The sequence below is a fragment of the Ursus americanus genome, chromosome 22 (assembly GCF_024610735.1).
Source record: "Ursus americanus isolate L20-20 chromosome 22, mUrsAme1.1.p, whole genome shotgun sequence".
Lineage (NCBI taxonomy): Eukaryota > Metazoa > Chordata > Mammalia > Carnivora > Ursidae > Ursus > Ursus americanus.
Genome location: NC_142148.1, coordinates 43,303,288 through 43,315,927, shown reverse-complemented (window position 1 = coordinate 43,315,927; position 12,640 = coordinate 43,303,288). Strand labels below are relative to the sequence as shown.

General features: G+C 41.8%; 1 protein-coding gene across 1 annotated transcript in view; it reads right to left on the bottom strand.

Moving 5' to 3' along the window:
• CFAP61 (cilia and flagella associated protein 61) overlaps nt 1-12,640 on the bottom strand; it is a 295,349-nt gene that overhangs the window by 185,088 nt on the left and 97,621 nt on the right. The window contains exon 13 of the mRNA XM_045805725.2: nt 10,748-10,887. Coding sequence (XP_045661681.1) covers nt 10,748-10,887 — 140 coding nt within the window. The remainder of the gene's footprint in view (nt 1-10,747; nt 10,888-12,640) is intronic.

Sequence of the window (12,640 nt, the reverse complement as noted above, 5' to 3'; positions counted from 1 at the left end):
GAATGAGTGGCAAGTTCATCCAAATGTGTCCTCCATTCATGCATAAACAAGAGGAAGAAAAAGCCTATATGAAGGCTAAGAATGGGCAGGCATGAGCAAAAGGAAAAAGAATCATTTATACCATATTCTAACCTCATATTAAGTTTGGAAACATCCTAGAAATCACTATATAAAGTAAGAAGTGTTAAAAAGCCTTTAGTGCATATACATTTATAAGGAAAGTTAACATAAATATTATGTTCTCTTTTCAAAGTCAAAAGTGAAATGACAGGGAACCTTGGCATGGAATTTGTTGACAGAAGAGGCAAGCATCGCTAACAATTGAATGAATGATTTGTTCCAGGGTTCGCCAGCATGGCCAGAGGGCAGATGACAGACACAAATATAATTTCCCAAGGGAAGAAGAACAAGATTGGGTGGGAGACCAGAACATGAGGTCATGAAATTTAAAGTAACCAAACTTAAGAGCAAGAACAATCCATCCCAAATGTCAAGAGAAGTGAAGCAAAAAATGGAAGAACACAACATATTCTAAAACCATGGTATAAAAAGAATAGGTGTTGAGGACCTGTGCCCACGTGGCTGCCCCTCACCTCTTTTCCCCAGAGGCCTTACCTCCACACCCCAGAGCGCCTTCTTTCCCTCATCTGCTTTATTCTGTACATTCACCTTCACCAGCTAGACACTATATATTTTCTCTCCTCCCTTTATGTCTTTCTCCTCTAACTAGAATGCAGGCCCCATGAGGGCAAGGATTTTTGTCTGTTTGAGTCACTTCTGCTTGCCCGGCACCTGGAATGGGGGCTGGCACACACTGCACAGTCAACGTGATGTATTGGCTGAATGAAGGCACGCGCTGGGGCCTCTGGGAAAGAAAGCACTTGCCTGCAGCCAGCTCCCTCCCTCTCTGCAGTGGTGCACGGATGTCAGCCCAGAACAGCAGCAGCCATTCTGCCAACGGGATGGAAGCCAGCTTCGGGCTGGAGCTGCCACCAGGAAAAGCAGGGTGGAAAAGGGAAAGAAACCAAAACCCCAAAGATTCAAACCCTAAAGCCGGGCCTGTCTCCAGATCTCCCAGTTATCTGAGCCAACAGATGCCCTATGGCTGAAGCCACTTTGAGTTGGGTTTTCCTTCATTTCTAGCTGGAAGCATTCCCACTGATCATCTACATCTTGAAATCTGAAAAGATGGTTTTACAAAAACTCAGGTTAAGGGGAGGTGTGTATGAAAAGACAGGAATTAGAAAGAGATAAGAAAAATGAACATTACTTGGAATAAGTAGAAAAAAATCCCTAAGACTGTTATAGTTCACCTATTCTTAGAAGGTCTAGCCCAAGGGTCTATTTACACAATAGGAAAAGGGCTCCACCCCTCAACAGAACCAGAAATTACCAGATAACGAAAGGTTTAATGTTGATGTGGCTTACATGGTTCTAGAAAATCTGTATTTGGAGAGGAGATAGAATCACTATCCTTTCCTACCAAATGATATGCCGGGGTCCTCCACTTCATTTTTGCTACCAGAAAGAAATCTAAAGATCTTTACTTTTTACAAAGAAAGCCATCATCATACTAATGTTGGGTCTTTCAGGAAAGTGAAGTGGCAATATCGTGAACTTTCCCAAAGCAGGGGATACTCTTCATTTCCCAGATGCAGGTTTGGTGTATGAGATGTTTCATAGGAATGACTTACTTTTGGATAGTGAGGGAAAGCTGTATTCATAGAAAGCAGAGGCGCCTCCAGCACTTCTCAAACTTTAATGTGCATAAAAATCAAGTGGAGCACTTGATAACAACACAGAGCCCCAGGCAAACACAGTCGGAAGGCCTGGGGCAGGGCCTGAGATTCTGCCTTGGAGCAAGTTCTCCAAGGATGCTGCAGTTGCGGATCTCTGGACCACGCTTGGAGTGGAACCGAACAGCATATGAAATACAGAGTTCTCCTGGAGTAAATCGAGGCAAATGTGAGAGGGGAAGCCACCTGCTGTGGGGGAGGGGGTTGGGGGAAGATGCTAGATGCCATGACCTCGCTGGCCTTGTGGAGCTGTCAGCCACCCCTGGTCTTCCTTGACAACAGGGACAAATAAACCCTTGTACATCTTTACTTATTAAAAGCCCAGTGTGCCTATCACAGGTAAGAGGGACGCGTATCACAGAGCTTCACGGCACAGGCCCTGGCTTATGAGGGACACCAGTGCTGCACCTGGACCCCTCTGCTTCCCTGGCTGAGATACAGGTGTCAGTATGCGGGACCGACTATGAAAACATCCTGGAACTTTGAGAGAACACTCTGGAGACACAGGGGCAGAAAAGGGAGGCCCTGTCAAGGCAGTGCCGCCTCAGGAAAACTGACGCTAGGGGTCAATGAGAGGTGACCACTGGACTTCTGGGAGGTCACTCCCACACTCACATTTCTGAACTTCATTTTGGAAGATATGAAATCCCTCTGAACTCATTCTTTAACACCAATCATGTTTTAAAAACACAAATATCTCTGGGATGGACGAGTGTGAGGTTGTCTTTCCCCTTCACAGTTTTGTAGAAACACCTTCAGGTCAGCTGGCCTCCTTCTCAGCCAGCCAAGCTTAGCTGCCCGAGGGGGCTACAGGGTTTTGTTTTGTTTTGTTTTTTAAAGATTTAATTTATTGATTTGAGAGAGAGAGCGCGCGAGCGTACAAGCTGGGGGAGCGGCAGAGGGAGAGGGAGAAGCAGGCTCCCCGTTAAGCAGGGAGCCCAAAGCAGGGCTCCATCCCAGGACCCTGAGATCATGACCTGAGCCAAAGGCAGACGCTTAACCAACTGAGCCACCCAGGTGCCCCTACAGGGTTTTTTTTATACATTCACCTACTCAAGGACAAGTTGGTTGCTTTCAGGTTTTGTGTTTTTTTAAGTAAGCTCTAGGCCCAACGTAGAGCTTGAACTCACAACCCTAAGATTAAGAGTCGCATGCTCTACTAAGTCAGCCAGGTGCCCCGAGAACATGGCTTTTTAAAAAGAGCAGAGGGGTGGGGATGCCTGGGTGGCTCAGTGGGTTAAGCATCCGACTCTTGATTTCAGCTCAGGTCATGATCTCGGGGTCCTGAGATGGAGCCCCACATCAGGCTCTGCATTCAGCATGGAATCTGCTTAAGATCCTCTCTCTCCCTTTGCTCCTCCCTGCCCTCATTTGCCTGCCCGCACGTGCCTACACATGTGTGCACATGCCCTCTCTCTCTAAAAAAAAATAATAACAATTAAAAAAATTTAAAAAGCAGAGGGAGGAAGGCAGTTCTCGAGATCATATTCCCTGTAGGAGCTGAGCAATACCAACAGGCAAAACTACCATGTCTAACATTAAATGTATGATTTCTCTAAAAAGCTCTTTGTGCTTACAATTTAGTAAAAATAAAGAATTAAAGAAAAGACCTAAATGGCTAAAATCAATAACACAAGAAACAACAGGTGCTGGCAAGGATGTGGAGAAAGGGGAAGTGTCTTATGCTGTTGGTGGGAATGCAAACTGGTACAGCTACTATGGAAAACAGTGCGAAGTCTCCTCAGAAAATTAAAAATAAAAGTACCCTACAATCTAGTAATTGCACTACTGGGCATTTACCCAAAGAATACAAAAACACTAATTCAAAGGGATACACGCACCCCAATTTTTACAGCAGTATTATTTATAATAGCCAAACTATGGAAGAAACCCAAGTACCCATCAATTGATGAATGGATGAAGAAGATATGGTATACATTAGAATATTATACAGCCATAAAAAAGAATGAAATCTTGCCATTTGCAACAACATGGATGGAGTAGAGAGTATAACTGTAAGCAAAACAAGTCAGTAAGAGAAAGACAAATACCATATGATTTCACTCATGTGAAATTTAAGAAACAAATGAGCAAAGGAAAAAGAGAGAAACAAACCAAGAAATAGACTCTTAACTATAGAGAACAAGCTGATGGTTACCAGAGGGAAGGGGCTTAGGGAGAGGAGAAATAGGTGATGGGGATTAAGGAGGGCACTTCTCTGATGAGTACTGGGTGATGCATGGAAGTGTTGAATCACTTGTGTTGTACAACTGAACCTAATATGACGCTGTATGTTAACTATTTGGAATTACAGTTAAAATTAAAAAATAGGGGCGCCTGGGTGGCACAGCGGTTAAGCATCTGCCTTCGGCTCAGGGTGTGATCCCGGCGTTATGGGATCGAGCCCCACATCAGGCTCCTCTGCTATGAGCCTGCTTCTTCCTCTCCCACTCCCCCTGCTTGTGTTCCCTCTCTTGCTGGCTGTCTCTATCTCTGTCGAATAAATAAATAAAATCTTTAAAAAAAATAAAAAGATCTAAGCTTTCTCTAGAAAACAGTGGCCTGCTGCCATGTCTGCAAAAGGGACATGGTGGTGGTGACACGCATGTGGGTTTTGAGGGATACCTCTCCCGCACAAGCAGGAACAGGTTCTTACATGGAAAGGGGCATGGGAAGCAGAGGAAGAGCAGAAAGGAGCTACATAGACGGACAAGCTGAGAAGCGGTGAGGCCTCAGATGGAAACAGTGGCAAAAGATCATGATTCTCTAAGGGTGCAAGAACTACCTTGGCATGCAAGACTTTAATTTTCCAGAAAGGAACCAGGTGTACATGATTAGCTCCAACTTTATATGTGTGTGATTAAAAAAAAAAAATGTAGCTGACACTGCAAATGGGCACAAAGTAAAGGAGAAACAAGGGCCTTGCTACAACCAGGACTAATTTCCAGATGAGTATTCAAAGTCTCATTATTTTTTAAAAAATTTAATTTTTTTAAAGATTTTATTTATTTGACAGAGAGAGAGAGCACAAGCAGGGGGAGCAGCAGGCAGGGGAAGAGGGAGAAGCAGGCTCCCCTGTTGAGCAGGGAGCCCAAAGCAGGGCTCCATCCCAGGATGCTGGGATCATGACCTGTGCCGAAGACAGATGCTTAACAGACTGAGCCACCCAGGCGCCCCTAAAAAACTTAAATTTAATTTTTAATAAAAGCAAAATAAGTCAAAGTAAAAAGAGAGAGAGAGAGAAAAGAATATGAATTAAGTAATGAAACCACTAAGAACAAGGCCACTACTATAGCCAGACCCTGACCCATTCCTGATCCCGAGTCCTCTGGTTGCTCTCCATTTCCAGTGTGTATTTATTCATAAAGAGAATCCGAAGTCATAAGGAAGTGTCACCAACACACTCAACTTAACAATGCAGACAGTATAAAGTACATTTTAATAAAAGTTCCACTTGAGGCATAATAAAAATTTTAAAAATATCAGTATATACAAAATAACTAAGATTTTCTATGATAGATGTAATCCATGCCCATAATCTTTTAAAAATCAAACAGAAATGAACAACCCAGGATGCCTGGGTGGCTCAGTTGGTTAAGCATCTGCCTTCAGCTCTGGTCATGATCTCGGAGTCCCGGGATCAAGTCCCACATGGGGCTCTTTGCTCAGTGGGGAGTCTGCTTCTCCCTCTGCCTGCTCTGCCTGTCACTCCCTCTGCTTGTGTGCTCTCTCTGACAAATAAGTAAATAACGTCTTAAAAAAAAAAAAAGAACAACCCAATTTAAAAATACATAAAAGATCTGAACAAATATGTAAATATGTTACCAAAGTAGACATACAAATGGCAAACAGCATATGAAAAGATGCTCAATACCATACATCATTATGGAATTACAAATCAAATCAAGAAGATACCACTACACACCTGTTAGAATGGCAGAAATTCAAAACACCAGCAGTACCAATGCTGGTGGGGATGTGGAGCAACAGGAACTCTCATTCATTGCTGGTGGGGTTGCAGAATGGTAGAGCCACTTTGGAAGACAGTTTTGCTAGTTTATACAAAACTAAACACTCTTGGGTGCCTGGGTGACTCAGTCAGTTAAGCGTCTGCCTTCGGCTCAAGTCATGATCTTGGAGTCCTGGGATCGAGCCCCACATCAGGCTCCCTGCTGAGCTGGGAGCCTGCTTCTCCCTCTCCCCCTATGTGTGCTCTCTCTATCTCTCAAATAAATAAATAAAATCTTTAAAAAACAAAAACCAAACCAAACAAAAAAAAAACCTAAACACTCCTACCATATGATCCAAACTTGTGTTCCTTGTTATATACTTAAATGAGCTGAAAACTTACACCCAAACAAAAACCTGGACACAAATGTTTATAGAAGCTTTACTCACAATTGCCCAAACTTAAAAGTAACCAAGATGTTTTTCAATGAGCTGATGGATAAATAAACTATGCTACTCCCAGACAATGGAATATTATTCAGCGCTAAAAAGAAATGAACTTCAAGCCATAGAGGAACCTTAAAATGTGTATTACTTAGTGAAAAAGGCCAATCTGTAAAGGCCACATACTGTATGATTACAATTACAGGACATTCTAGAAAAGGCAAAACTGGAGACAAAACTTTTTACTGGAAACAGGAAAAAGATCGGTGGTTGCCAGAGGTTGTGGGGAAGGAGAGAGAGACGAAAGAGGTGGAGCACAGAGGATTTTTGGAAACTACTCTGTAGGATACTAAGACAGTGGATCCATGTCTTTACGCATTTGTCAAAACCCACAGAATGCACAACAGAAAGGCTAAACCCCAATGTAAACTGCGGACTTTGGGTGGTAATGATGAGTTGAGACAGGTTCATCAATGGCAACAAATGGCATAAGTCTGGTGTGAGATGTAAACTGAGGGACAGTCTGTGTGCAGGGATGGGGGTGGAGAAGAGGTATGTAGGAATCCTCTACTTTCTGCTCAGTGTTGCTATAAATCTATAGCTGCTCCCTCCAAAAAAAGTTTATTAATGAAACAAAATCAAACAGCACTGATAAATGTAAAGTAAAAAATAAGTCAGCAGTCAAACCCAACTTCCTGGTCCTGCTCCTCAGGTTAAGGAAGTCCTATGTACACAAGGTTAATAACGTTAATAAAGTCCTGCGTACCTTGCTAGAGCTTCTATGTATATGCAAGATAAAAACTAGACATGATGGGTCCACAGTATCCTTTCCCCCTCCTCCTCTTTAATAACAGAACCAACTCTGGGCACACACCCAACCTATCAGTGACATACCCTCAGCCTCCTTCAGCTAGGGAGGGCCGTGCAACCAACTTCCTGACCACAGTCTATGAGCAGAAGTGATGTAAGCTCCATAAAAGGGAAGTGCTTCTTCATTTCTCTTCCTACCCTTCTCCATGGGCTGAAAGGTGGCCATCCTTTGAGCCAGCTTGAAGCATGAGAAGGAAAAGAGCCCACTCTGGCAGGGGTCTAGAAATTTTAGGACCCCTAAATGCCATCGACCCCACTGGCAGTCTGTTGATGCTAGGGCCCCTGCTCAGAATAATATTTTTAAATGTGTAAAATAAAAGACAATGAGTTATATTGAAATAGAGTTACCAAAATGTTTTTAAAATGTATGTTTTAGTAATATCAATGTCTCCTAAGCAATAAGTAACAAGTTCTGATTAGAATGAATTTAGTGAAATTTCAAAGTAGGATGAGCATACATATTTTGAGATATCTGGAACAACTGTAACATGATAGGAAAATATCCATGATTTCTACTTGTTACAAAGTTGTGGCTTCAGGAACACTTCCGAGGCTTGTCTCTGCTCACAATGGAAGCACACACTAAATTTCAATTAGAGGTTATAAAATAAAGATGTAGTTTTTCTTTCCATACAAATTCACAGACCCCCTGACTCATCATGCAGATGTTAGGTAGACACCCTCACTCTACCAGATGAGGAAGAAGTAAGAGAAGGAACCTGGGTCCCTGCACAACTACATGGGGAAAAGGCTGCTATGTCTGCACAACTGTGTGATAGAGGTGGAATTTCCATCTGGCTCAAGCCACTGTGTTTTGGGGTCTCTCTGTTACAGTAGCTTTACCTGAAAACACAGTAAAGAGAAGCAATATGTGAGGTGGTGATGAGTTGACTTTGGAAGCTAACTGCCTTAGTTCTTTTTTTTTTTTTTTTCCTTAGAGAGAGAGAGACAGAGCCCATGAGAGCAGGGTGGATAAGGGCAAAGGAAGAGGGAGAGAGAGAATTTCAAGCTGACTCTGCACTGAGCAGGGAGCCCCATGCAGGGCTTGATACTAGGACCCTGAGATCATGACCTGAGCTGAAATCAAGAGTCAGACGCTTAACCAACTGAGTCTCCCAGGTGCTCCTAACTGCCTTAGTTCTAATACGAGCTCTGCCACATCCTGCTGAGTCACTTTGAACTAATCACTTAACTTCTCTGAGTCTTAGTTTCCTTACCTGTAAAACGGGGATAATAATAATGGTACCTACCTAATAAAGTCACTGTACATATTGATACATGGAAAGTGATTAAAAAAGTGACTAAAATGCTATAAACCTTTCATACATGTAAGCTATCAGTACAATTACTATTACTATTTGACTCCTTGCTTTTCTCACCATCCATATAGGATATATAGATCTGTTTGTTTTTTTCAAAACTGCATAGTAATGTGCCAAATGAAAATGCCAAAGGAATATTTAGCCAGCCTCCAAATATAAAGTGATCATTTAGGATGTTTCTCTAAGCTTCACTTAAAAGGCTAATATATTAAGTATAGAGAAAGCTTTCTGAAACTACTCTACTTTCTTGTAAGATTTTGCAGCAATTTTAGTGAGGTCTCATTTACATTCTGTAAAATGTACCCATTTTAAATGCACAGTTTGGTGAACTCCATAATATCTTGTAAGAATAAGACTACACACATAAGACTTTAGCTTGAAAAGGGTAAATTACAGAAAATGCAAAGTATTGATAGTATTCCTACCACATACATATACTGTTCATTTTCTATTGATCAAGATGGTCCTATCCTGAAACAGAGCTATGGGGAGCCGCTCAACTGCCCATTTCTTCAGCGATGCCCCCAGATTTTTGTCTGGCAATACACCCCTCCAACTCTTGAGCTCTGGGAACACACCTAAGTGTTGCCAACCAGCAGCCTCTGGTCCAGTGATGGGTCAACACAGGACACAATCTGAGCCAATGAGAGGCAAAAGACTTTTGTGTTGGGGCTTCTGAAAAGGATACCCACCACTCTTTTCCCATTGGACTTGAAGTGATAAAAGGTCTACAGCTACCTCACCCATCCCGCAACCACAGAGGAAGCATGGGTCTGAGAAGGGTCAACCTGGAAGAGACAGATCAAATAAGGCTAACTAAACCCTCTATGAAGCCAGCATCGCCATTGATTGGATGGATGGATTCTTCACTTGACTGGATTCGTCACTTGACTGTGTGGTAATAAATTCTCCAGTTACTTAAGCCAATCGGATGGGTTTCTACTACTTGCCAGCACAAGAATCCTAGGCAGTACGCAAGTTGGGTGTAGAATTCCAAATTTTAGGCAATGTAAAGAAGGGAATTAAAAATCATCCCAGATGCTCCTACTACCGCCCAGGGGCAACTGTTCACTCCGTCTAGTGTTGCAGGCCAGGTTCCCTGGGAGGCAGCCTCACACAGAGCTCTATAGGCTGGGATTTTTTGGGGTGCGCTCTTAGGACTCTCCACCCCTGTAAGGAGGGACAGAAGCAGGACAGGGCAGAGGGAAAAGTCAGACTGCAAGCAATAGGGTCACAACAAACACTCAGCTGATCCCACTGGGAGTTCTGGCCCTGGGAAGACCCTTCAGAGTTGTCCCTCCTTGAGGCAGGGAGCTGCTGGCTTTTTATACTGCGTCTCCTCCCCCTCCCCACATGCAAGACTAGTCACTGGATGCAGGCCGCCCTTGGGAGGGGCAAACTTGGGCAAAACCCTTCTCTTCAGTCCAGGGCAATCTCTTTCAAGGGGGCCCCAGCTTCAAGCTGTTGGTGCTCACACATCCCATAGTCAGAAAGTGAGTTCTTTAGTCCTCAACAAGAGGGGCTGGGTGGCACAGCATAGTACCACATCTGCACGTCTCCTTTTGCTCTATTTTATTCATGTTTTTTCTTTCTCTAGAAATTTAGGTCATATTGAAATGCTGTTTTATATACTAGTATAAGCCTAGCGTTACGATCTGAGCATTTTCCAATCATTAAATATTCTTTAAATGAATTGCAAACAGAGTTAAAATTCCTTCATATAGTTACCATAAAATATTTAAACATTCTCCTACTATTGGACATTTAGAGTATTTCCAATATCTTTAATCCTTATATATAATTTCTTGTTTGCATCTCTGCAACCAGTTTTTAGGATGTATTTCTAGAAGTGGCATTAAGGGTTGAAGGATATGAGCCACCACAGCATTCTGGACAAACTGCCCTTGGAAATTTCATGTCAATTACATTCTGACCACTGCTACATTGTCTCATTAGAACTGAATGCTTTCCTATTTCAGATCTTGCCAATTGATCAAAAATGATGTCTCATTCTTGTTTGGGTTTCCTTTCCCCTATGAATGATAAGTTTGAAGATTTTAAAATATCCATTGTTTTCTGTTTGTTTTTCTTCCTAAGTAAATAGTCTGGCCATTTTGGGGGGCGGTGTCAGTTTTTCTGTTTTGGTATCATATTTTTTTTATTGACAATAAAATATCTGACTGGACAAGTAACTTCTCAATATGACTTTTTCCCTAAGTGTATTGGTTAAAATCACTTGATCAAGCCCTCCACCAATAAAACAATTCTTAAAATAAATCATTAAGTTAAAATGGTAACAAGCTCCTTGTTCCATTCTCTTTGTTTAATTTCATGGATTGCCTTTCAGCCAAACGTATGTCCACTTACTTGAGCAATCCAGCCCGATGGAAGACATAGAGATCCTGCTCCAGCGTACAGTTGTTGAAGGGGACAATCTTCACAAAGTTCTGGATGAGGGCAAACTCAGGTGTGAGGTGCGGCAGAGAAATGATGCAGAAGTTCTTCTCCTAACATGTTCAGTAACCAGGACACACAGGAAGAGAATCAGAAACCATTCATCACTAAACAAATTCCTGCTGTAAAGCACTACAGAAAATAGGGAGTAAAATGGGCAAAGGACAGGGTGTTCAAGTTCAACTTTCCTATAATTTGGAAAGTAATCATATGAAATTCAAGACAATAAGGAACTGTAAGCATACTGAGAAAATCTCTGCAAGTCTGGCTGAAACCTAAATAAATGAATATTGTAAGCAATAGGACCCATTTGGCATAGGTCTTTTGTGGAAGTCAGTTTTGAAAGTAAGGTCCTTTGTGCTGGCAAATTCACTTGCACCCTGAAGGCCATGAGGCAGCGTGGTGTCATAGGGAAGGCCCTAGGCTTGCTAAGTGATAGAGCACCAGCCCCGGTCCCCTTACTCTGAGATAAGAGAATGGTGCTCCAGGCCTTTTCTTCTTTAAAATCCTGTATTATACATGAATGGACGTCTGTATTTTATCATGACATGATCCCATTTAGGTGAACAGATCTAAGAATGTGTTTAACCTGGGAAGTGTGTTTAGTTAACAGGTATAAGGATCCAGATGTCCTCAGAGCTTCCACTTACCCCTGAGATCTACATTGCCCAATATGGGAACCAGCAGCCATGTCTGGACACTGGGCATTTGGGAATGTGAGTGACTGGGGAACTGAGTTTTTAATTTTATTTCATTTTAATTAATTTAAAATTTAAATATAAAAACTGATACTCAATTCAGTTATTAGAAAAGTTTTATGTTTGTTGGAACAATTTGGGTATATGAATCTACTTATTCAACTGTAAATTTTATGAAATCTAAACACAAATCAAGTATTTCTGATGAAAATGTAGTGCTTGTATTGAAATGTGCTACAGGTGTAATAATACATTTTAGATTTCAAACACTGGGAAAAATGTAAAATATCTCATTAATAACTTTTCATACTGATTACACGTTAAATGGTTAAATTTGGGGCATATTCAGTTAAACAAAATATATTATTAAAATTGATTTCACCTGTCTTTTTGCTTTTTTTTTTTTTTAATGTGGCTGCCAGAATATTTAGATTACTTATGTGGCTCGAATTTGTTGTCTATCGGACAGAGCTGTCCTAGACCATCTGTGTTCCACACATCCCACTTGACCCTCTGCCAGGTGCCTGCAGGAGTGGCCTGCTCTTCCCAGAGCTAATTTGTCCCTTTGGGATCTCGCCTCCTCCTGAACCCTGTGAAGGCATTACTTGTGCTAATCCAAAACCCTGGGGATGTTTGTGCAAACCAAAGGAGTGAATCATTGTTTGACCTTATCTTCCTTCTTTCTAGCAAAATAACACAGCTCCTTTTGGGGAACTTGAAAGTCAAGTTGTTGAAATACTCAAGCTGAAAATAAGGAATGGGTGCCAAGTCTCAGTGGTCTTTCTCTGGGAGGAGGAGACTATAATGAATTGCTTTGACTCAGATTTGAAGGATTTAAGGATGAATAATAAAAGTAGTTTGTTCCCCTCTCCTCATATCCTGAAATAAAATAGAATTAAAACGTAAAAGTGTCTTTTACCTTGTAAAAGCCAGCATGGTTTTGCAATGCTGAAGATCTGCCTTTACAGGGACTTCAAAGTGGGAGTGAATTTAAATGTAGGGAAAATACTTTGGGTCATCTCTGAGGGAAACTAGCTTTGTAAATCCTACTTTAGGATAATCTACATTGCTTTATGAGCTTCAAAATGCCTTAACATTAATCCCCAAA